The sequence below is a fragment of the Mastacembelus armatus genome, chromosome 15, assembly GCF_900324485.2.
Source record: "Mastacembelus armatus chromosome 15, fMasArm1.2, whole genome shotgun sequence".
In the NCBI taxonomy this organism is placed as follows: domain Eukaryota; kingdom Metazoa; phylum Chordata; class Actinopteri; order Synbranchiformes; family Mastacembelidae; genus Mastacembelus; species Mastacembelus armatus.
The window spans coordinates 6,221,292-6,247,053 of NC_046647.1; the positions used below are offsets into that span (position 1 = coordinate 6,221,292).

Here is a 25,762-nt window from a genome sequence, read left to right on the forward strand (position 1 = left end):
GGGTGGAAACAGTGAATATCCAGCAGCCAGTCATATAACTGTTCTGCCCTCCTGGCTTTGATTGACAAAGTCATTATTTTACTATTATTTTAACTTCATGGTCATATTAGAAAGTTGTGTGTATTTTATTTCTATTTTTCAAATATTTAATAATTTTAATGTCCTATTTATTTATTTAATTGTGAAGAACATTTTGGAGTTGTTTTTGCTGTTGTTTGGTGGCATTAATAACTGATTAGTAAGTGCACTCTCCGCTATTCAATTGTACCACAAAAGGGTATTTTGAAATAAGCTGTAATGACATTGTGGTTCCACAAGATGGTGACAGAGCAACATGCTTATTCTTGCCTTTGAGTGAAAATACTAAAATGCCATACCATTTGGACTTATAACATATGACATACTGTTTATATTCAACATCCATCTTATTTAATTTTGGTAAGCTTTTTGGTAATAGTGTAAAATAGTGTAATAGTTAAAATTATGTGGAAGTATTACCAAGAGAGAGGTGATGGATTTCTGATAGCAGGTCAGCTGTTGAGCTACATTGCTAGCACACAGTGCCACCTGATGCCACACAGATGAACAGCACTGCTCTCCTTCGTCTTGTAATCTCTGCGTGTCCAACAGTATGCTTTCCCCCACTAGTGCTTTCATCAGTATACGTCGTTTCAGCAGAGGTCTGGCAAAACAATAATATGATTTTTTTTTTGTCATTCTGCTTTTCCAGTCTCTCTCATCTCATTTTCCCAGTTCTCACTGTTATTCATTTATTTATTTTTTACTCACAGTTTGTGTCTGGTATTTGACATGTCTCTAATTGCTTTGTCCAGCAGCTGCAGGGCACTTTTCCAGTTTGTTTTATCAATGTTTATTTGGAGCAACAAACTGTAAATGTTTGCTCTCAGGGTTAGGTCTTCATCTGCTCATAGAAACACATATGTAGATATACAAAAATATGGATTTGGAATTTAGATCTGTAATCCTATGTAAGGAAGTGTATCATTATAATGTAAATATTCATTCCATCCATTATTTAGAGTACAGAGGAACAAAGGGCAATTCAGATTCATATTCATTCAAGAAGTACTGCAAAACATGAAACCATTTACAGTGGTTATATCCTACTATAATTAAAAGAAAAGTTCTTTCCTGTACTTTCACCACTCACCCTTTGCTTTATAACTCCCTAGAGGCTGTGTTGTTAAGGTCAGTAGGCCTTTTACTTTCCCCTGTTTCTGAAATAGAAGAGGAAAAGATTAATTCTTAGGTTGCAAGAGTACTAGAAGACTGCTGGTTGTTGGTTGTACTCAAAGCCCACTGATGTAAAAGATAAATTGCTATCTGACCTTGCCCTGCGTATGACCGTGCATCCTTATCTGTAAATCCTCTTCCATACCATAGCCTGCACCATACCTGTTTCAATTATCCTGGTAAGGTAGTTGCCTCTCATACAGAAAAAACGATCTAATTTGTTAGGATTGGGTTTACTCCCCAACCTTTTTTAAAGGTGATTCTCAGTCATCTAAAACCTTAAGCTTGCCTTGCTGATGCTGCTTTTAACAATATTATTTTTGTTATTCAGATAATTATACATCGCAATTTGACTTCTGGTGTTGACTTCTGGTGTTGTACCAAATATTTTTAAGCACACGAGTGTGCAATCATTGATTTAAAAAACCTAACCTGGATACCTTAGTTCCTTCTCACTTCAGACCAATTTCTGAACTTCTATTTTTTTTCAAAAATTTTGTTCCAGTCTGTATCCAAAGCACTTCATAGTACTGAATCTGTCCTTGTTGCCTTTTTTTACACCAGACAGCTGAATTGGATATGTGAGGGAAATTTATACCTTGACAGACAAATGTCTGCTACCTCCCTCTGTGTCCTATGTTAATTCAACAAAGACTTTTAACACGGCTTTGTAGTCACAAGGAAGCAGACGGAAAGTCATGGAGACACTAATTATATTATGTATACCATACTACTGGCATGATTTACATGTGAGTGACTGATGTGTAAATTAATGCTGTTCAACTGATATAAAAGCTGATTATTTTCTGTATTCGTGGTCAATTGCTATTGACCCGTTCTGCAGGCTGTATGTTCTGTTGTGACTCCGTTGCTTTGCCCGTTGCCTTGCCTATTAAATTTGCCATCCTTTGACCTGAGATTTGCCTTCAAGTATTTTTTCCACGACAGGATACAGTATTCTCATTCAGTGTTCATAACACTGTGCTGGTATCAAAGGTACTGCCCTGGATTGATTTATTTGACTGTCACAGGTTTTTCTGTCAGCCTTGTTGGATATGCATGTCCTCTGTAATGACTGTTCTCTTTAGATATGTTGCCATTAATCTACTATTACAAAAGTTGCAATTTCAATTTACTGTTGTGCAGATGACACTACAGGGGGGCACAATCCAGTGTCTTCATGTACCGGTCCCAAGTCCAGGTAAATGCAGAGGGTTGTGTCAGGAAGGGCATCTGACGTAAAATCTAAGCCAAATCAAACATGCGAATCACAAATATGACTTCCATACCGGATCGGTCGCAGCCTGGGTTAACAACGACCGCCACTGGTGCTGTTGACTTACAGGGTGCCAGTGGAAATTGGACTACTGCTGGTCGAAGAAGGAGAGGAGGAAGACGCGTTCATAGGCAAAGAGAGAAGAGGAAGGGCAGGAGTGTAGGACTTAGAGTAGGGACTTTGAATGTAGGGACTTTGTCAGGGAAAACTAGAGAGTTGGCTGATATGATGGAGAGAAGAAAGGTGGACATCTTGTGTGTTCAGGAGACCAGGTGGAAAGGTAGCAAGGCCTAGAGATTAGGAGCAGGGTTCAAGCTATTTTATCATGGTGTGGATGGAAAGAGGAATGGAATAGGAGTTATCCTGAAGGAGCATTTTACTAGGAATGTTCTGGAGGTGAAGAGAGTGTCAGATAGGGGGATGAGTCTGAAGCTGGAAGTTGAAGGTGTGATGTTGAATGTTGTCAGTGGTTATGCCCCACAAGTAGGATGTGAGTTAGAAGAGAAGAAGAAATTCTGGAGGGAGATGGATGAGGTGATTCAGGATATCCCTAGTGGGGAGAGAGTGGTGATTGGGGCAGACTTCAACAGACATGTTGGTGAGGGAAACAGAGGTGACGAGGAAGTGATGGGTAAGTTTGGTATGCAGGGCAGGAATGCAGAAGGACAGATAGTGGTAGACTTCGCAAAAAGGATGGAAATAGCTGTAGTGAACACATTTTTCCAGAAAAGGGAGGAGCATAGGGTGACATATAAGAATGGAGGCAGGAGCACACAAGTTGATTACATTTTGTGCAGACGTTTCAACCTGAATGAGATCAGTGACTGCAAAGTAGTGGCTGGGGAGAGTGTAGCCAGACAGCATAGGAAAATCTAGAGAGGTGGAGCTTTGCTGTGGAAAGGAGAGGAATGAAGGTTAGCCGCAGTAAAACAGAGTACATGTGTGTAAATGACAGAGACTCAAGTAGAATGGTGAGGTTACAGGGAGTAGAGGGGAAGAAGGTGGAGGATTTTAAGTACCTAGGGTCAACAGTCCAGAGCAACAGAAAGTGTGGAAAAGAAGTAAAGAGACGTGTGCAAGCAGGTTGGAACGGGTGGAGGAAAGTGTCAGGTGTGATGTGTGACAAAAGAGTGTCAGCAAGAATGAAAGGAAAGGTGGACAAGACAGTGGTGAGACCAGCAATGTTGTCTGGTTTAGAGACAGTGGCACTGAGAAAAAGACAGGAGGCAGAGCTGGAGGTAGCAGAGCTGAAGATGTTGAGGTTCTCTCTGGGAGTGACGAGGATGGATAGGATCAGGAATGAGGACATCAGAGGGACAGCTCATGTTAGATGTTTTGGAGAAAAAGCCAGGGAAGCCAGATTGAGATGGTTTGGACATGTTCAGAGGAGGGACAATGAATACATTGGTAAAAGGATGCTGAGGTTAGAGCTGCCAGGAAGGAGGTCCAGAGGAAAACCAAAGAGGAGGTTCTTGGATGTAGTGAAGGAGGACATGAGGATAGTTGGTGTCGGTGAGGAGGATACAGAGGATAGGGTTAAATGGAGGCAGATGATTCGCTGTGGCGAGGAGCAGCCGAAAGGAAAAGAAGAAGTTGTGCAGATGACATTCAGACTCAGACATATATGCCATTTTAATGTGTGATATGACATTGTTTTAACCATTGTTGGATTGTGTCAAACATGCTAAGGCATGGTTGGCCTTTTCTCAATTTCAACGAAACTAAAACTGAAGTTCTGGTATTCTCCACCTGGGCACCATCTGCTGCTTGATCTATTTGAAAACTAGCTATGAAAAATGTGGGTGTCATAATGGAGAATGAATTTAAATTAGTCAAATATATTGTGTTTGTTAATATGTTATTTACTCCCTACTATGTTCAGATGGAAGAAGGTCCTTCTGGGTTTTTTGGTGTGGGCGCTAGTTGGAAGGCGGTTGTGCGCGGGGAATAAAGTGTGTGTGTTAATAAAGTAAACGTTGTGTTCAGTTGTTTTATCAGTGTTTTCAACTAAGGTTATTGACTGAAGTCTTTTGATTGAAAAAAAGTATATATTACATATATATATATATATATATGCATAGTGTTCGTCAGTCCTCCCTTTACATGCCTTCAGTTGGTTAAGAATGCCAGAGCATGGCTTTTAACATGAAGTGACAGCATATTTCACCTGTTTTGGCCTCCCTCCATTGGCTTCCCTTGGAATTTAGGATTTTGTTTAAAATTTTATTGCTGACTTAAGCAATAAATGGGCTGGTTCCACCCTACCTTTCTGCCTTCTTACAACGTTATTCACCAGCTAAATTCCACAGGTCTGCTGACCCGCTGCTTTTGGTCAACCCTAAATCAAGGCTGAAGAATAGGGCTGATTGTGTCTTTTCTGTGGTCACCCCTAAACTCTGGAATGTGCTGCCACTGCATGTTAGGCTGGTCCCTTCATTGCCTGCCTTTTAATCAAGTATAACAGTTGTGATCTTATTATTGTAATGCATGTTTTGTGTTGTTTTATATGTGAGTGTCCAGCACTTTGGTCAGCAGTTGTGGTTTTTGAATGTGCTTTAAAAATAAATTGAAATTCAAATTCACAATGAAAACTTGGAAACTGAACACTATTCTGAATTCTAACATAAGCTGACTTTAATTAGGAATTTTATATTATTTTTGTTTATCCCTGTGGCTGTCCAAGCATAGCACTGGGAAATGTTTTTTCATAACTTCTCCCTGTAGCAATCTCAAGAAAAAAGCATCAATTTTATCATCAAATAACAAAAAGCAGTTTGAAAACCTTGCCACCTGTTTCACTATGTTTAATAGCAAACAAACTCAATTTTAAAAATGGAAATGAAAGAATAACAAGCCATGAAAAGTTGACCTGTCTGTCCTTCCTCAATTGCTGTTGGATGAATATTTGTCCTGCCAGACATTGACTAAAAAATGACAGTTTTAGGAAAAACTTGTATAATGCTGGGGCTGGAACATTTCCCTTGAAAGACTGGCAGACTGTTTCAGTGGTTTACATTGTTGATGTGCTTTTATATTGCTCCTATTTGGGATTTAAACTGCCTAATGGTAGGTATTCAACATCGCAAAGATCCAACCCAGTAATTGTGTGCTATCTTGTATTTAAAGCCCAGTAACAGATTTAAATTTAAAAAATGGAAAATAGCTGCAAAACACTGTATATCTCAAAAATCTATACTGTACTGTATATATATTTCAATATGAGATATGCACTTCGCAATTTCTATAACCTTTGTGAGACTATTTGTGATTTTGATGATGTACCCGGTAGGCTGTGTGGGTAAAGATTTTTTGACTGATCTGCAAGATACAAAATATCACAGAAAGACTTTTAACAAATTGTGCTATTTCACATGTAAACGTAGAGGAAATATCATGTCTCACAAGGAATTGAGTGGGACTCATAAAAATCTTCTCTTGCGCATGAGGCCAATATAAAAAATGAATCTATAAATGTACAACTGTGCCTAAACGAAGATTCATACCTGTGCATGTTTGGTGTTGATTTGGACCAGGGCAGTCAGGATCTTCTCTAGAGGCTCTTTGAGCTGCCATCTTCCCTTAGGGGTCTGTATAAGAGGAAGACATGTGTTCCAGTAATGGCTGGCAGCTGTGACACACAATGATGGACTGTCTGCCTTTTCTGCATAGCTGTGGGCATAGAAGGAAAGAAATAAAAATGTCAGTAACCATAGATAAAGAGATAAAATCCTTTTAAAAAAGAAATTTCAATACATAAACTAACTATGAACACAACCTGACACTGGTCAGAAGGACCTTCATGGCCTCTCTGTAAGTGTATAGATTTCCACCGGACTCATGGGCTAAGCTCAATCCCTTTAAACAGGCTGCAGTGCTCAGCATCTCATTGACTGCAGTCAGTCCATACCTAGGAACATGAGAAAATGTATTAGCTATCACTAAAAGAGAATCATTCAATCGCTCAAACAAAATTGATATAACTGACTACAAAACTGACAAACCTTAGAAATATTTGAAACTTTGCAACACTTGCAACTACAGCACTCTTAAACATATAAAAAAAATCTTTATAAATAAAATTTATAGATAAAAGATAAAAGTTGCCACCTAATGCTCAGAGGGTTTTGGAAGCAAAAATCTCAACTCCTAAAATCTGCCTATAATGCTTTTCATTCTACTCATATCAAATGCAGTGTCTCTTGCCCATTTATTAAAAATCTGACAAAAAAGATGGCTCTGTGCTGGATCATATAAAATTCTCTTTAAAAATTCTAATTAGGCAACTACACTTACAAAACGCAGGGCATGGTTTTGAGGGTCAACACCGCTGCTTCTTCCAGCTGCAGAGCTCTCCCTGTGCAGCACAACACCAAGCTGTGGTCCTTGACATTGTGGCAGAAGGCAGCCAGCTGGCACCACACCTGCAACTCCACCACAGGATCAGTCCAGCTACATTCTGACGCCATGCTCACCATCTTAAAAAGAGAGGTGATAGGAGGTATATGGAGGTGATGAGGGGAAGGGAAGGAGGAGTAGAAGGAGTGTAAAAACATGAAAAGAGGGGGTATAGGAACAGAGGGGAGGGAAGAGTGGAAGAAAATATGTGTGAAGAGAAAATGGGAAAAGAGGGGAGGAATGAAGGTAGGGAAAGAAATCAAGAAAGGGAAAGCATCAAGGAAATTAAATAAATTACGTGGAAAAATAGAAGTAAGTGAAAGGGAGAAAGCAAAGAGTGTCATGGAACAGACACAAAAAGAAAAGGAAGGTTGAGAAATGAACAAAGGATTGGAAAGAGAGAAGCCAGGAGGAGGAAGCAAAGACAAATGAGTAAAAAAGTGAAAGTAAGCAGGAGGTGAAGGAAACATGCAGGGGAGTAAGGTTGTAGGAGGTATAATGAGGAAGAAGAATGAAGAAAATGACAGGAGGTATGCAGTAATGACAGGAAGGTAAGGAAAAGGAAAGGTGGAAGGAGCAGAAGAAGGATTGGGGGAAGTGTGAAAAATTGAAAGGGCAGTAGGGAGTGAGGGATAACGGGAATGGTGGATAGATATAGAAAGAAAAAAGGAAGAGAGGAATGAGTAGATTAAAATGAGAAGTAGGGAAAGAAGAGAAAAGAGAGCCTAGAAGAAACAGATAGATGAAACACAGAGTGAAAGAAGAAAGGTGTGGAAAAGGAGCCGCGAGTGTTGGAGAGCAATTCTTCACGGAAAAAATGTCACAGAAATCTCTGGTAACCATAATCTGACCAAAGCATGACAATCCAGGAAGCTACAGTATTTTGAAGATACTGACACTTGATGAGATGCAGACAGGCTTTGAAGGCTCAAGTGTCTTCCTGGCATCTGTTTTTACCACCTGGGAAACAGCTATTGTAGGACAACAATGAGCACTACATACTGTAGGGAGACTGGGAACAGAGAACTCCATATGCCCCGGGTTCCTATTGCACAGGAGCATCTCCACCCCAACCAGCACCTGCATCATTGCAGAAACTTCCTCATTTTCACACTGCAAATGGGAAAAAGTACAATGCAAAGTGAGTAGTTCAGCACAGAACTACACCAAAACCTAAAATTTACCTACAGAAAAGCATGTACACTGCAGTATATGTGTGCATATAAGCTGCATATAAGCATATCACTGTATTGTGATATGCTTATAAGTTATACATAGACTAGTGTGATTATCATATTGTGTAGGTCCCAGTGATAGATAACTTTCCACTGTGTAGAAAATTAGTTGATGAATGATTAATTGATTGCATTTAGAAATAAACCCCATTTATATTATCACTGCACTTCCTAATTTGCATGGCAAGAAACAACCTCATTTAACTGTGGCTCAAAGCACATCAGGCTGAAGGGACTAAAGTAGGGTAAGAAATTCTTGGTTGACAAATTGCCATAGAATTACAGTGACTAATCAAACAGTCCATTTAACTGACAAATTGTATAAATGATTTCTACCACATTTTTGTCCCACTATAAAACTGGATATATGACAGTTGGAGATAATCACAGCCCAGTGAGTATAATACTGTAATAACACCTACTACATCAAAAATAAGAATGTCAGGCATCATAAGCCTATAATATTATAAGTATATTAGAAAACTGTGAGAAGACTATAATACAGAAAATGTTGTGGATGTGTCATGATTATTTTGTGACACTGTCAGCTGTCTCTGCAAGGAATTAACCTTCACATTTCAAATATTCCGTAGTTCAATAAAAATATTTCTAAGGAGCCATTTTAATCTTAGATAAAGTACACAACAAGGATGTCAACCCCTTCAAGTGAAAAAGAAAGTAAATGCATATCCTTGTTGTATCAAAAAAATGCTATACTGGAAGGTTTTTGTTGTTTTATGGAGTACACAGTTTTCACCACTGTTTCCCACCACTGCACTTCTGCCAGCTGTGTTCTACAATAGCAACTGCAGTGATGCAGTGACCCACAACTTCAAATGCATTAGCCTCACTTTACAGGATATCTGGCTCTTTTCACAGTCTATGTTCTTTTTATTTTTCACATAATTATATTAAATTCTTGCAGAACACAAGTTCAGTCAGTACTAATTTCACATAAGTCTTAAGATCAGAATACTCTCAATTATGTGTCCAATAAAAGAAATTAGAAATATGTTCAAAAATGCATGTAAAGAGACACACCATATTCTTTTTCTCTTAGATAACTATTTTATCTATTTTCTTTAACTATTTGCAGACACTTCAATTTTGCTGTTTTGCAAATTGTTAAACAGTTTTAGTGTCTTTGTCCCCTGTGCATCAAACCAGTGGAGAAAAAAATGTAAGAAAAAATATAACCCAAGTCAGTATCCAAGCATTAAAAACAAAAAAACTCCTAATTAATCAGGACAAGAAAGTACCAAGAATACAATTAAAAAACTTAAAAATAAAAAACTCTTTCATATTGTATTCTTATCATTATTCTTATTGTAATCCTAATGCATGATATGCCTATATTGCAATTAAAGAGATATCTTTAATTCAGAGTGCTCTGAAATGTTAACTGACTGACCCTAAATACTGATTAGCAACATAAGAACAAGCAGCCAGTGTTAAGCAGCATTATACCTCATCTTTATTGACAATCTTTGAGCCAATCTGCTGCTGTAGCAGCTTCTTGGTCTGCACCCATGTGACCAACAGCTGTTTCCTTGCTGCGATGGGAACAGTCTCCCCTGGTATGTTGCAGTTAGATATACGAAAGGCATATTCACACAGCTAGAAGGAAGTGTAGAAAACAGCAATGAGCTTTCGTTTATATTATACATTATATACATACATACATTATCATATCATACCATACCATACATTATCTGTAAAATTCTGCAAGGTTCAGTAGACATTGGCCCTGGGCCTTTGTCAGCCCGTCAGTTGCAGTTGTAAGAGACTGAGAATAGAAGACTTTTTTGAAGTCAGATACTTTATCTGAGCCTGCTGTACTGTTGTGTAATTATAAAAAATGTATAGGAATGGATCTTTTTTTAAAATATCTTCTTAGAAAAGGAAAGGCATTCTGAAATTTTGTTAATTATTTACTGATGAAATGCCTTTCATCTGTAGTTAGCACCAATATTCATGGCGGGGCCTTTGACTATAAAAGGAGAAAAAGGTTTAATTGGCAACTGCAGCAAAGAGAACAGAGACCTCAGGCTCCAATGTCACAATGTTATCCTGATATGAAAGCTACACATGAGTGTGTACACGTGTGTGCATGAATGATTATGTGTCAAAGGATGACAGAGAGTGCTTCAGCTGTGATGTTTTAACATGTTACAGTTTTCTTGAGAGAGCTCATATTGCTTATATATATATATATATATATATATATATATATATATATCTATATACAAACACATACGGCATGAAAATTAAACAATGTCTGTCTGTGGTAAGCCTCAAAATGTAAAATGTAATGTCTAATAATAGACATAATAATGTCTGTAATGTAATTTTTTTCTTTCTGTGCTTGTTTAGAGAAACCCCACTACCTTTTTACATATTGATACTTTTCCAGGTGCTGAAATACATTTCTATGAATGGAGGTACTTGAAGCTTACTTTCCAGAAGAAGCAAGCTTTCTATTGTTTCTATAAAACCAGTCATTGATGTGTTATATAACCTTTTTAATAAACATTTTTCTCCAGACCTCATCAGTTTATCCTGAGCTTGATTATTTCTTATCTTGCCAAACATAAAACTCAATTTCACCATTTTTCACAAATACATCTATGATGCTGATATAATATATATATAATATAATATAATAATTACAATACGTATGCATGCAGACATGTATACAGGTGCCCTTCTCCCCATCCTGCTACCACACACATATACTGGCATACCTCTAATGCCTTGCGGAGATCCTGCATGGCAGCAGGGTCTGAGGAAGCCCCCTGTACACTAGCAGCCTTCTTCATCCCTTTCTCAGCACTGTTTTTGCCTTTGTCGCCCAGTGGCACTGGTTCAACACTGTCTGCTCCATACAGGGGCTGAATTAACCCCTTGGCCACGGCATCACACAACAGGACAATCAGAGCCCGATTCCTGCAATATACAACACAAAAAATTCTCCATGCTGACATTACTGAGAAAAAAACAAAGCCTGAAAGTTGGGCTGGAAGGCCAAACCTATTTATTTCTACTGTATCTTTTAATTCTTCCTGAAAGTGCCCCTACCATAAATCTGGTAGTGTGTTTCTTAAGATACATTGTTACATGAGAATGTCACTGAATTCCAAAATTCACATAATTATTTCAATGCTCAAGGGACAGTTTGGTCTGTTTTCATTAGCATTTCTTTTCACAGCCAAAAATAAGAGCAGCGCTTATTCTGAATGTACTACAATGCAGTAAACAAACATTTTACAAAAGTCAACCTTGATTGTATCTACATTAAAATGATTATCTACAGACATGTACATATTAATGCAGCTCAAAAAGTAATAATTTTCAAATTGAAAGACTACACATAACCAACAGTGTGGGCTATAAAAATTACCACTGAAATTCTTTTAAATCCCACTGAGACATTTAGTATGCAGTTAGGCAGTCTAAAATCAAATGTTTCATGCTTTTTTCAAAGCCATGCAATATTCCACTTCAGACATGTTTGCAATAATACTTTAATATGTCTGTGAAGATTCTCAGCCATCCAGGTGAAGTTATCTAGAGGCTGAGTTATGGCAACTGGCAACTCATCCAAGGAGCTTGATGAAGCTCCTTCTAAAAACTAGAAGTCCAGTTGCCATGACTCAACCTCTAAAATACTTCACTAGTCAATTTAACACTTGAACAAAATTAACTTTACAAGGACTCTGGGCCCAAACTAGTTTGTATACCGGAAAAGAAATGTACATTTAGAGACACCTTACCCAGTGAACTCTGTTTGTTCAAGCATTTCCACCAGTCTTTGGAAGGTAGGAAGCAGACACTGGTATTCCCCAGCTGCCAACAAGTGGCTGTTGTAGTTCCACAGGTAAATGGTGGCATTTGCAACCACCCACAACTCCCCGATCTCTGCCCCAAGCTCTGCTGCCCGCAAGAAGTTGGATGTGGCATAGGCAGACAAAGCCTGGATCCAGTCTCTAGTTGAGAGAGGTAGAGTGGTGTGGAAAGGACATAAGGTCATAGATGTGTGAGACCAAAAGATGCCCACATTGTCTTGTTTTCAGCATTAAATACAGGTGAAAAATCAATTGATGTGTAAAAAGTAATGTGTTCAAAGTTACAGTGCATCCATTTTTTACATGAAGGTGGCACATGTTTTTGCTACATGATAAACAAGGAAGAGGGGTGTTTAGGGTGTACACTGCCACTTGCTGTGTTTGGCTCCAGCATTGTGCTCCAAACTTATGCAGTACATTTTTTCACAGAACAAATGTATTTTCTGGTGAGAAGTGGGCTGATGCAGAGAATAGGAAAAGTTACAGCAACAAAGACCTATTCTTACATGCACAGTAATTTTTGAAAAATCCCAAATCTATCCATTAAGTATGTTGTAGCACACCATTTTCCCAAAGTCTTATTATGCTCTATTAACAATAATAATAGAATAATAATACTAAATTAAAACATAGTTTGGTAGTAAAACATTTGGTAGTAGTGATATTTAGTGGTAGTTTGTGGTAGTGGTAATAGTGGTAGTTTGGTAAAAACATAGTTTGGATTCATGCATGTAATATTACAAAATGTATATAAAATAAATAATATACGGATGTATGAATTCTGTAATGTACAAATAAAGCAAAAATGTTTGGTACATTGAAAGAAACACGTAGAAAAAGACAAAATATTCTAGCTTTACGATGTCAACGTGTGTGTGCATGTTGTTTTTTCACCTATAGATAACCCAGTGTAGATCCTCTTCATGTACGTAAAGCCCTCTCTCCTGTGGGGGAACAGCAGGGCTGTTAAGCTGCACTCCCTCTGTTAGCAGCTTATGTATGGTGGCCTGAGCAAGACAGAATTTAGTCATTTCTTAGCTTCAAAAGACAATATCATAGGTGACATCTTGTTTTGAAACTTAATAATAAACAGAGCGGAGAAGACCATCCACTATGTGAATGACAGCTGTTAAACGTTCAGCTGTAGCAGGTCAAAGAAAAAAGGTAACTGGTAAACGTTATACTCCAGTGATGGATAATTCAGGTAAACTAAGTAGGACCTGTTTCCACTGTCAGTTTGAGAGGTAGAAAGTTTTTAATTTAATGAATTATAATCCAATTGTTAAAAAATCATACCCATATGTCAGCAAACAAAGAGAGATACATGAGAGGAGTATTTTAGTAAGGTCAGGTATTTGCTGTGGAGTACTATGTTCATTTTGTTTAAAGTGCTGTCTCCGTGGACTTAATAAAGACTTGGGGAAAGTGAGGTTACACAAAACACAAGTTAATAAAATGAGCATAACAATCTCTGACTCCAATTACAACACATCTACCTCATGGGTTTGTTAAAATATCCTTATAATGCAAGTTTACTACTGCAAGCGGTCTTTGTTTCATAGGTAAGGCAAAAATAAAAAATATTCTTATAATAACAAAGAGTTCAAGTCTAAAGTACTTGAACATCTCACTCAAGACATCTAATTGCAAATAGGCCTGAAATAGACACTGGTAGAGCAGAAAAAGTGAATCCAGTTGTTTCACATTTCACAAGTAAAGACAGTAATGTCAACAACTGTAACTCTCTTCCATTATCATATCCAGAAAAAAAGAAAAAAATTCCACCAAGCCATGGGCAGCCATTCCCCCATTAAAGTTATCAATTCCATAATCTGTATAGTTTTTCAACTTCAAAATCAAAGTAGTATATTTAGTGGGGGAGTATGCCATTCTTGGACTGGTTTCAGATTGACTTCACAAGAAACAATACAAGCATGTTACTCAGCATTTCTTTATATTATTGATAACAGCCTTGGCTTACTGCTCTCTGTCTTTGAAATGTATTAGGATTATATAAGGCTTCTGTTAATGCAAATAGAAATGTATAGTTAGAGGCGTCTGAGGATGTTTCGGGGCCCTGGACAAGTTTTGACATGACCTGACATTTGTACTTTTTTCAGTTGCTTTTAATATCAACTCAATGAAGAGCTACAGGTGAGGAGCTGCACACCTCCCTCAGCAAGGTGACAAACTCTGCTGTACCCTGCCTGGTACATCTGGTTTTGTGGATTACTACTGTAAGGGCATAATAAAGGTGTGCATGTATGTGTTAGGAAGTGAGTTAAGAAGCACACACCTCAGCACTAATGAAGTGGATTTCAGCTAAAAGGCGCAGCAACTCCTTCACAGACGTTTGGCTTTCACTGCAGCTGTGAACACATTCTGCACAGCTCTCTTCCTCCTTGCATCTACATTCTGGAGAGAATTGACAAATTTGTAATATGAACTCTTTAATTACCATATTGCACCTCAAGTAATTCAGATCCATTATATTATTAGGAATTATGAATTTTATTTTAGATTTTCTACAAACTTTAAATCATTCTAATAATGTAATACCCACTTCCTTAGTTTTATGAATATTTCTGTTATTTTCCTATCAGTTTTAGGTTAATTTATCATCTTACTGTCAGTCTTCGAAATACTCCATCTCCCATCATCATAAAGCAAACAAAATCGACAGGAAGCTCGGCACACATCCCAAACTTCCTGTTTCCTGGCTGTCTTCACCAGTGTTGCCCATAGTTTCACCCTGGAATAGACAATTAAAAAAAAAAGCTTAGAGCCAATTCCTTTTTCAAAGGTGGAAGTCAGGCCAAGAGCACAAAGGTTGTTTGTTTGCAATGTCATGAATAAACTTTTCCATGGTGGATCCTTTAACTCTCGATGGCTCAGCCCTCTCCTGCCATTTTTGATGCACATTTTGATGCATATTTTGTTTACCTGTAATAATGTAAGCAGATAATGGGAACTTGAGTACACTAAATAAGATGTGAGAGATGGTTGCAGACTCCTATAGTCACACAACTTTAATAAAAGATAAATACATCAATATATCAAACATTCATTAGTGTCAACTGATCAGATTGAAGCAAGAAATAAAATGAATAGGCGTACATGTAACCACAATAATCCATGCAAATCTCCACCTGTATACACACACACCTCTCTGAGTGGTTAGTGTCATCGCTTTGTCTTGCCAGGTGTCCATCCACCTTCTGTACAGAGGCAGAGTGATGCTGAGCCTTGGCAGAGAGCTGAGCCACAGTTCCAGACCCAAGACTGCCTACGGGAACTAGATGATTGTTGAAATAGTGAGTAAGTAAAACTTTATTAGCTTCTGCATGAGTAATAAATCAATACAAGTAGCTGGCTATTATACATACCAAATGTCTAGTTGTTCATTTACACAACTTCTTATACTTACAGTAAATTACTGTCTCTAATTCACAAAACATGAAATAAATATATAGGTTACTCATATGCATAGTGAGCATGTTATCTTTTTCAGGATGTTACATAATTATCCTTATTATACCATTTCCATGTAAGCAAAAAGAAACACAGCTACAGGGATGCAAGAGTAAATGGTCCATTCCTAATACTGCAGTACAACAGGGATGTTACTGATTACAATCATCAGATTAGACATGTAGAACTAAAAATAAAACAAGGGAGCATATTCCAGGTTTTCAGATGCATCTAGAGCAACAGGGGTATTCAAGCATTTGTTTCATGGACTGAATTATGAATGCAGGTCTCTGACTTTGACTGGAGTGTTTTAAAGAAGGAAAAATTCTCTTGTGCATGTCTGCTCACTCAGAGTAAAAATATGCACACACTCCTATGCTCACACCATTCACTGAGGGATGTCTGAAGAACAATAAAAATGGTGTCATCATATTATGCTGCAAATAATTACTTCTAATCATAAGGGTTGTGGTGTGCTGGCTTTGAAGCTAAGAACACAATAATTAAGTGTCATCATGTAGGAGATACTTGAAGAATGTAGACAAAAACACAAGTGGCTCTAGGGACAAAGGCTTTTAACCAATGCCTGGAGTAGAATCACTTTGACTAGCTGTCACAGGCAAGTTCCTCGCTGGGTCATTAGGACTGAATGTTCGGTGATGTGGACCAAGGAGCCTGGAATGAGTCTAAGATCAAAGGTTTTCCCCAAGCTCAGACCCTTCTGCTCCATGATCACTAGGAGCTACACTAAGCACCTGCAGACAGTGTGCCAGTGCCATCACTAGTGTAGGGAGAAGAGAGAGAGAGAGAGTACCAAGCAGGTAGAGGTTGGAGAAAATGTGCACTGATGAATGCCTTATGAAAAGAACAAATTGACCGACCTAAGGTCATTTTCTAGTAGAATGAATGTAAAGTTTATGTATAACAAAGTCAAAAACCACGAAACTCTGTCGACACAGAGTATTTGATGTTATAAAACAGCCAGATACCAACGATGTAGATATAGTCTCTTCCATAAATTTAGTATAAAGGAAAAGAATTAATCTTTACTTGCCTGGAAGAAGATACTCTAGATAACAGGTATCTGGGGTATATTCTTACATTCTATTTTATTAATAAACTGCCCATTTCTGAAACTGCAAAGGAGTGATTCCAGGTGCCAATAACAGTCAAAGTGTTCTGTAAGAGAAAACGTCACTGTGTCATTGTGAAAGAGAAAGTAGCAGAAAATTCTGTACTTTTAGAGGTGTCATCTGCATCCAGCACCATCTGGAAATCATCAGGGGCCAAAAGAAGACCCACAGAGACCAAAATGGTACGACTGTCCGTCTTATCTTGGTGCTGCATGTCCCTGGCCTGAAAAACAGAGAGGAAAGTTGGATGTCAAAATTAACTTGTAGCAACAGAGTTAACAGCTCTCTAAGCACCCTTTCTTTCATCTGTGGCTCCAGGCCAAGGAGAATACATTTAAAGTTATCTAATTAGGCATACTAATTACACTAATTCTAAATCTACACACTGCCCTCAAATATTTAAATTTTTAACACCTTCTAACACCTTCCTAACACCCAAAAACTTCTCGTTACTGAATCTTTGATTGCCTTGTGCACTTTTGAAGAACACTGAGTACAGTTAGTAGTTAGTAGTGTTAGATGTAGTTATTTGATGTAGTTATTTGATGCAGACAGACTGAAAACCTGCTGCATAAGCACGACAGCCTTATCCTCGGCCCGGGAGGGTGTTTGATAGAGGGTCCCTTTGAGCTGCAGGAGGCGGAAAGCTGATGACAGGCGTTCTCGTTGTGTCCCGTTATCAAGGAGCATGGCTTTCTTAAGGTGAGTTAAAGAAGCCTCAAGGTGGCCCTCTTCCTCTTCGATCACTGCCAGTTCTGAGTGGACCTGACAGCGCATCACCAGCAACATACTGTAAAAATAAACTGTACTGTGAAAACATAAGCTAACACACATAAGTACAAAAATCTGTAGGTCTGAAAAACTACAAGATATTAATGACATCTCAGTTGTAAAACAGAAATATACTGCAAATACACTTTTTGAAAGTGTCTTTCTCAATGCTTAAAAGTCAGTATCATAAAAGTTTAAATGTGGCCAAAGTAAAGCACACAAAGAAAATGTTAGTATTTACGACCACAAAAAGAAAGAAATCATTAATAAAACTATACATTCATACATTAAAAGAAATTTTGAATTCTAATATAACACACCCATGATAACATGTTGTGTAATCTATTTAAAACTCCTTTAGACTTGAATTAGGCCACAGCCTTTTTGTATATCAGTTTTTTGGAACACCAAGCTTCAAGAAAGAACAATAAAAAACAATGTGAAAAGCCCTGATCTACATACAAATAACACTGTATCATGATAGATTTGAAGGAGCCGGAAACCTTTGCATGTCTTCCAGTACTTGAACCACCCTGAGCAGAGGTGTCTTGATGTGCTTTCTGAGGTTGTGTTGCAAGAGGGGTAGGCAGATGTTCCACTGGGTAGCACACACTGCCTGCACAGCCTGAGGGTCCCTCTCTCTCACTGCAGTCTGCAGCCACTGATCCAGCTTGCTGATCTCCTTTAACCGGGCCTGTGGGATAACAATTACAGATTTAGAATCTCTCCTGTGGTGATGAGAGTATGACACTTCATTCACTTGGCAAGTATTCGTGACATGAGTCAGATTCAATATGCCAATTGTTAAACAGTTTCACAACAAAATATCAGGTTACATGATCCTACATGCCACATGATTTTTTTTAGTCAGAAAGGAAAGGGTCTTGAAAATATATTAATATATAATGAAATTATTATACTTCTATCACACTTAATTAGAATTATTATTATACAGTTGTATAATTGAGCACCTCCACGCTGGCTTTGGAATATTCATTCATCTTTGCCTCTTTCTTCAGAAGGCTGATTTCACAGTTGATGCATTCCATTATTATCCGCTGGCCAGTACTCTAAAAAGACAAATACACGTGGTATTAGATGCCAGTCTTCAGCAGTGCATTAAAGAGAAGATGACAAATCTACAAACTATTTATTTTATTTTATGTAAAATGATCTAGCATATTCATTGCTGCTATTACATAATTATTCCATTTAATTCAAAAAGTATGTAAGAACAAAAAGGAAACATATTTCTGCAAAAACTGCTCACCTTTCTATAAAATAAATTCAGCATTGCTGAGTAAAATACAACAACCTCTACTTCCTGGGCATGAGTTCAGAAAATTAATCTCATCTATAGTCTATTGTCTTAACAGCATATACTAAAGGGAGATATTAAATGTCATACATAAATTGATATATTCCTATAATATACATCATTACAGCATGGTACCATGCTACGGCCTGAGGTCTTAAAAGAATATCGGACACTCACAGCCTCTCCTGCTGACTTTAGCTCTTTCAGACAGTCGATAGCTAATTTCTGATGCTTCACTTGCAAGGCCACCAGAGCCAACTCCAGGAGGAAGGAAACTCTGCAAATCCCAGATAAAACATTTCATACAATTCACAACACTTCTGAACAGTAATCCGAATCACGTGCTGCCCATGGGATATACATATGTGGGTTTATGGTGTTGTGAGGTTTAGGAAGGAAGAAACGTGCGCTTATTTGGGAGAAGATTTGGTCAGGACACACTGGGTCACAGACCTGTCAGCTGGTTGGAGGACTGGGCTCTGAAGAGGGTTTGAGTTCATTGTGGTAGCAGATGCTTTATTACAATCAACCAGGCAATGGAAAATCTCCTCAAGCTTGGCAGAATCTTCTTTTGTCAGCTTATCCTGTTTTATTTCTTCCAACCTGCTACAAAACAACCAAAAAACTTGTCTATGAATGCACATGCAATTATGGATCCAAACATATGCATGCATCTGTATTTTTCTTTACCCTCTCAAACCAAAAATTGCATAAACTTTAAGAAAAATAGCCTAAATGATGCTGAAGATGGCTGCATCAGACTGTGTCATGCTGTCGACATAGATGATCTGAAAAGCCATGAGGAGCTCTGACATGCTTGAGTACATGGCTTCAGAAAAAGGGGTGGGGCACTGGGTTTGTATGTCAGTACGCCACAGCAGCAGCCACTATGCTGAACTATTAATGTAGGTAGGATGCCATATAAATCTACCCACAGGTTACCATTGGCTAAGCTGAGCGCCCATAGACTTCTGACCTGAGTTTAATGTTTGCAGAGCTTCCAAGTTAGCTGAAGGTATAAAAGCTTTAGGATAAAAAAATTTATCTATATCCCTTTGTAAAATGTACCATATACAATTAATACACTTTGAATGGTAGACATGCAATCAGTCAATAAAGTGCGCTCTTCTAAACACAGTTTCACTACAGCTAAAAAGCAAACATTAAAAATGGCTTCTTTTCGTGGACAATTACAGTCACAGTACAACTTGTTTACTGTATCTTAGCTACAGATATAAGATATCTGCTTTAATTATGACGGCATAAAAACATTGTTTCCTGCAAAAAATTACTAGAGCAAAGTGCTTAAATATAATTTAATATAACTTCTTACTTTTTAAAATCCTGTATTTTGTAAATGACTGTTAAGATGGTACACTGACTGCTACTTTCACTTAGGACTTCACCCTCTGACAGCTTCTCTTGTACCTAAGAAGAGAGGATTAAAGAGTTTAAGAGTGGGTTAAATCAAGAGTCTGGGTAAAAAGATACATTTTTATTAAAGATGAATTTCCATGTTTGATAACTTATAAGTAGTTAGTTGCACTAAAAGATTATTTGCTCTTTTGGGGATTCAGAGAATTTTCCTGTATTTTAGGCTATATTGTTGGGCTAAAAAAGACTTAGGTCTGGTTAAAAGCCTTGTAGTAACAAAGGTCAGCCAAAAGATGTCTGTCAAGAAATGCTGTTACCAGTAACAAAAAAAGTCTTGGATAAAGATGTGGGCTATGTGATTTGATGAATTCTTCTGTAACTTTGGCAAAACTTGCAGCATCTTCCATATTCCCAGAGTCCACAAGGCATTCGATCAGGTGCCTTTACAGAAGCAGAGCACAACAATAACATTTCAGTGTCAAAGAAAACAAGGGGTTTTACAAGGGGATACAGCTGGGATCTTTCCACATACAGAGTATAGGCATCTGTCATGATGTGGGTTTCACTATAGCATTCTCACTGGGATATACACCAAATTGCTGACTTATTACTGCCCATACAGTTCAACTAACTAATTTATACCCATTTGAATATACACTGGTCCTACCTTTATAAAGCTTATGTTTTTAATGATGCTGTGTCTCTATAGTTATTTTCAGATTTGTGATGATATAAGACCGCATTGCATTCAGTTGAACAGTATTTCTAATATATTGTTTATATTGCCTTATTTGTATTGGGCAGTCTGAACAAAATATTTCAAAGACCATGTAATTAACTGTCATAGGGTCACAGTGCGTTGTGAAAAGAAGCCATGTATGGTAGATATCCTATTTTATATAGATGATAATCAGCTATAAATTTCAAATTGTAAGTCCCAAATGGACAGAATCAGGACTGGACTTGGGGTTACTTACAACATGAGCTCAGCCCTCCAGCTGTGATCTTGGTCTGCCACATCCTCTAGACTTTGGACCACCTGCCTCAGAGAAGGAACCAGGTGATGGCATCGTCCTGGCTGCAAGAGAGGGCGCACTGTCTGGAAATATAGTACTGAGGCATTGAACACCATGAAGTTGTATCTGCAAGACACAGAACGACATGCAGGAAAAATAAACATGTAACATTGAATTATTTGTATGATTCAGATACAAGTAATTTCATCTCTTACTAGAATTCAATTCAGACCAATTGCCAACTTGGTATGGAAGAATCCTGTGAATTGCAAATGTATGTGTGTTAACTATCGCCCAAAGAGCTACAACAGAAAAGCCTTTCTATGTGAAATATATGGAATTCAAGGAATTTTTTAACATAAAAGAGTGAGAACAGACTGTTTATGTTCTGCTAGTTTAGTCACCAATGTTGTGCATTATTCCACACTTAATTTTTAATTAATCTTTAATTTTGCACTTAATAATTGCACTTATTCCCCTTGTCATTAATTGGGATGGCTTATTCAGCGTGTTTATTGACAAGGTATGAGTTCACTGGTAAAAAGATTCAGTGCCGATTGCTGGCAAAGGCTAAATTAGTATCTCTAAATACAACTTTCAGGGCAATGAACAGGGAAACTTACATATATCATTTACAACTTTTATTATTACAGCTATTCCTATGACTCCTATTACACCACTCACAGACAGTTTCAGTCAGCTTTTAAAAGTCATAAGAATATATGCTGAATATAAACCACTTGTGAATAAGAGGTCAGAGCAAAGCATGAAGAATCATGTTAAATTTTAGCTGTTCTTTGAAAATCAAGCCTTCACATCCCAGAACATTTGTGTGCAGCAGACTGAACCTTTATAACCTCTCATAGCTAAAACGTTTCCTGTTATGAATATTTTCACTTTCATTAGGTGTTTCTACATGTACAATTGGTAAATTACATCAGAGATGATAAACTGAACATGGCATAACTTGGTCAACATTATTGGCATTGTTAGAGCAAAGCCAAGTACATATCTGAGAGGTAACATACCTTTCATGCTTTGAAATTTGAATTGCTTTCAAAAAATACATGACAGCCTCTTCAAAGACTTCCTAAAATAGAAAACAATGCAAAGAGGGAGACAAGAACTTGTCACATCATACAAACATTCAAAGTTAAGTTATTCAGTGGAGGCCTTGGTTTGATAAAACACCAATAAAAACTAAAATTAAAATTAAATTGCTGTAAACTTTGAAAAAACAAAGAGCATTACGATATGTGACATTAGGAAAAAAATGGTGAAACAATTACTGGTTGTTTATCAAGCTGGGGCATCTGCTTCATTTTTAGTGCAAATAAGTAAAGTAGCTCTCTACAAAAGTTTTTTGTCTGCATCATTGGCAGAAATAAACACACACAGCCCCCTTGAGGAAATATGTCCAATTTATTGTTCTCACCACACTTCCAGTGACTGGTGGAGCCTTCAGCTGGCCTTGGCAGAGGAGGGCTTGACACAAAAATTGATTAGCCGGCGGATTCCCTTCAAAGTACATCTTTAGACATGCTGAGCTTATCTCCAAACACCCTAGCTGAAAACAGAGAAGCAGAAAAAAAACAGGCCAAACCAAATAAAAATTTCAACCTTATCTGCTGTTATGTTATGTCATCTAAATTTTTTATATGTTTTATGCATTATTAAATGTATGTGTGATGCAGTGAGATTTCATTCAATAAATTAATATCAGGAGAGATGTGTTAAAAAAAAACATTGTGATGTACTTCTGATGAAGGTGACAGCTAATTCACCATTCACTTAACTAAGCCTGACACTTCAAGGCAAGTTGTATTTTCACTGAAAAAGAGTAAGAGGGAAGTAGCTTCTATGAACAATAAATGGTGTTAATAAATCATCGCACCAAAAATGAGCTAAGCCTTGTTATTTTTATTAAAACCTAGTAAATTCTCTCTACATACCAATAATGTAATTAATAATTGAATGACTGAATTAATTCTTAATGCTTACATACCATCACAGTAGCAGGCATTTAGAAATATAATTGAGATCCACATTTTTCACAGTTGGAGACAAATCATCCACTGTTGGAGACTGCTTAAAGTATCATATCTTGTGTGACAACTGGGCAGTCATGATCTTCTCACAGCATGACATTCAAAGCGCTTGGAGGACAAAGTTATAGGCACATTCACACCATGTGTTTTCTCAAGAATTCAACACATTTGGTAATCAAATGCTGATGATCCATCAGAGTCTGTTGCTGGCTGCCAACAATTATGCATTGGTTGTCTTTCATTTCGGTTATTTAGAAAGTGGAGATTCCTCTAAATGTACCAGTAGAATTTCACATAGCGTCAGTTAAGAAACGTAATATTTCTTCATACAGTATATTCAGATGATGATGACACAGAGTAATATCATATGTTGATGGTCTTGTGTTTCGTCTGTATTTCCCCCATGTTCGGGGTTAGGCTTAGGTTATGTTGTGGTTGTATTGTGCTGTTGTACAGTATTTTCTCTCTGCCTAATAGTCTCACCTGTAGAGCAGCTTCTGCACACAAGACGTACAAATCTGGGGTAATGCGTAGATGTCGACAGCTGGTTCCTGCTGTGGCCGTGTTGATTAAATGGTAAGCTGCCTGCAGAGCTTCAGAGTCTACATACGTTACAGTATATAAGTTAAATATACACGGACTTAACGCTACATGACTTTCACAACGCTCTGAATTGTTAACGTCAAATATCAAACCTTGTTGCTCCTTTGCTTTGGTTAGATACAGCCGAATATCCAGGTCCATGTCTGGTGAAAGTTAATTTCTTAAACGTTTAGCAATTATTCTGTAATTAATTATGTCTGTTAGTTAGCTAGCATACAACAGCTAATAATAGCCAGTTCTAATGCTAAAATTAAGGCTAACCCTTATTAAAACTGTACAGGTGTGTGTAACTAATTAGGCAACAAAATGTGAAATGGTCAGACAATTATAAAAAGCTAGAATTCCGTTCGTTAAATCTGTTGTTACAGAATATTTAATTAAACAACTAAATCTATGCTAGTACTGCTACACCTTAACTGTCCCACCACCAGTGTTTATAGTCAGCGTTCCTAAGCAACTGGGCTTGAACTACGGGAAACGAATTGGACAAAAAGAGTTAGCACTCTGCTTTAGTACAAAGAACATTGGGTTTGTAATAATAATTAATTTATTGTATTACATCTTGTATTACAAGCCTGACTGCTAGTTGGAGTGTAAAGAGCTCACTGTTGTCTCTAAAATTAAATCATATCAAATCATACAATCAAACCATAAAAGTATGCTAATGGAAAAAAATGGTGACGTTGGAGCTACATTTTTTTAAAATAACCCCCTCTCTCATACACTCATACTCACAGACATAGGTACAAAAAGCATGTCCTAATGCCCCGGGTCCCAAGTCTTCTTAACTTCACAGTGCATCATTAGAATGAGGCCTCTCACTGTAAATATCATTTCCTTGACCAAACCACTACTGATGCGATAGAGGACGACATAGTGAAGCAAGGGATATTGCTGTGCCTCACACCATAATGGGCTCAGTATCCTAATTTAAGGTTCAATTGACATGCATTACATGCCATTATTTCAAAGCAGCATAGATGGCCTCAATGGCCCTCAAGCAAAGTTGTTAAGCACTTCATCATGGTGTATTTCTAAAAATACACACAAAGAGAATATTCACCCTTTGGAATCTCTATAAATGTGAAATATATAATTTTTTTTCTGAAAGAACCGTTTCCTCTGTCACTTGACCTACTTTATGCTTTGAGTTGGTGCTTGAATTTATTGTTTCAAATTTCTGGCATGCCATATGATGGTGTTTGCTTATAAGTGTGAGTAAATGTAGGAGATGTGACCTCAAGCAAAATCTCTGTGAGAAAACTGGCCCTTCATACCAATATTTAAAACATGCCTCTGTGTGATAAGCTCTTTGTATCAGCGCATCATTCCTGCAATTACACACTGTGAAAAATATTTGTTGTATAACCTGTAAGTGCTTATTTTAACGGATTAAGCCCAAATATGTATAGTAACCTATATATCAAGGTAGTTTGCCTTATGTTCGTGATATAATGAATTTATAAGAGAGGAGGTTATGTCTGGCCTCTCAACTCCCATAGCCAGGCAATCTGTCCACCACAGATGGTACTATATTATGATGAATAGGTTCTTAAAATGCTAAGTGTGTTTGTTCAAGCTGTCATTCTGTATGTTACAACAATGCACCTGTCTTGCTTTATAGTTTACAGGAATATTTACTGCTATATAATTCTATGAAGTACAACCGGTGCAATATATTACAATGCTGTAATCTCATAAATTTCAATCAATATTTTTAAATCAGGCAAATTCTTAATGAAAGTCTAAACTAGGACCAAGGCTTCAACATGTAATGTGTCAGTGTGTCTAGGCAAAACCTCAATGACGGTTGAAACGATTACCCAAATGGATGTTTTTTAAATAGAAGAAATAAGTCATAAAACAGAATATGTGCCAGTATGAATGGGAAAACAACTCTATATGCAGTATTTGACATTAATTCACTGTCACTGGAGCTGCTCCAGAAAATGGCTCATACTCACTAAGAAAGACTTAGCTGTCTGTGATTACATGAATAACAAGTCTCAGAATTTAATTTGAA

General features: G+C 37.5%; 1 protein-coding gene across 5 annotated transcripts in view; it reads right to left on the reverse strand.

The window, feature by feature from the left end:
- The window catches only part of cfap46 (cilia and flagella associated protein 46), a 47,432-nt gene extending 23,261 nt beyond the window's left edge, over nucleotides 1-24,171 (reverse strand). For 3 of the 5 annotated variants that reach the window (XM_026310126.1, XM_026310125.1, XM_026310123.1), the window contains exons 1-27: nucleotides 23,832-24,171; nucleotides 23,620-23,738; nucleotides 22,524-22,655; nucleotides 22,117-22,178; nucleotides 21,050-21,214; nucleotides 20,390-20,513; nucleotides 20,032-20,126; nucleotides 19,152-19,304; nucleotides 18,876-18,975; nucleotides 18,352-18,450; nucleotides 17,884-18,074; nucleotides 17,174-17,399; nucleotides 16,715-16,832; nucleotides 15,171-15,300; nucleotides 14,633-14,757; nucleotides 14,302-14,420; nucleotides 12,900-13,012; nucleotides 11,934-12,146; nucleotides 10,905-11,106; nucleotides 9,628-9,777; nucleotides 7,928-8,038; nucleotides 6,824-7,005; nucleotides 6,306-6,437; nucleotides 6,034-6,199; nucleotides 1,172-1,238; nucleotides 790-922; nucleotides 499-682 (exon numbers count right to left, since the gene is read on the reverse strand). In XM_026310126.1, the coding sequence (XP_026165911.1) occupies nucleotides 499-682; nucleotides 790-922; nucleotides 1,172-1,238; nucleotides 6,034-6,199; nucleotides 6,306-6,437; nucleotides 6,824-7,005; nucleotides 7,928-8,038; nucleotides 9,628-9,777; nucleotides 10,905-11,106; nucleotides 11,934-12,146; nucleotides 12,900-13,012; nucleotides 14,302-14,420; nucleotides 14,633-14,757; nucleotides 15,171-15,300; nucleotides 16,715-16,832; nucleotides 17,174-17,399; nucleotides 17,884-18,074; nucleotides 18,352-18,450; nucleotides 18,876-18,975; nucleotides 19,152-19,304; nucleotides 20,032-20,126; nucleotides 20,390-20,513; nucleotides 21,050-21,214; nucleotides 22,117-22,178; nucleotides 22,524-22,655; nucleotides 23,620-23,738; nucleotides 23,832-23,880 (3,660 nt within the window). In that variant the 5' untranslated portion in view covers nucleotides 23,881-24,171. Of the gene's footprint in view, nucleotides 1-498; nucleotides 683-789; nucleotides 923-1,171; nucleotides 1,239-6,033; nucleotides 6,200-6,305; nucleotides 6,438-6,823; nucleotides 7,006-7,927; nucleotides 8,039-9,627; nucleotides 9,778-10,904; nucleotides 11,107-11,933; nucleotides 12,147-12,899; nucleotides 13,013-14,301; nucleotides 14,421-14,632; nucleotides 14,758-15,170; nucleotides 15,301-16,714; nucleotides 16,833-17,173; nucleotides 17,400-17,883; nucleotides 18,075-18,351; nucleotides 18,451-18,875; nucleotides 18,976-19,151; nucleotides 19,305-20,031; nucleotides 20,127-20,389; nucleotides 20,514-21,049; nucleotides 21,215-21,303; nucleotides 21,348-22,116; nucleotides 22,179-22,523; nucleotides 22,656-23,619; nucleotides 23,739-23,831 lie in introns of those variants that run through there. The other 2 variants (XM_026310124.1, XM_026310127.1) reach the window with 2 other exon arrangements.
- Nucleotides 24,172-25,762: the final 1,591 nt, after the last annotated feature.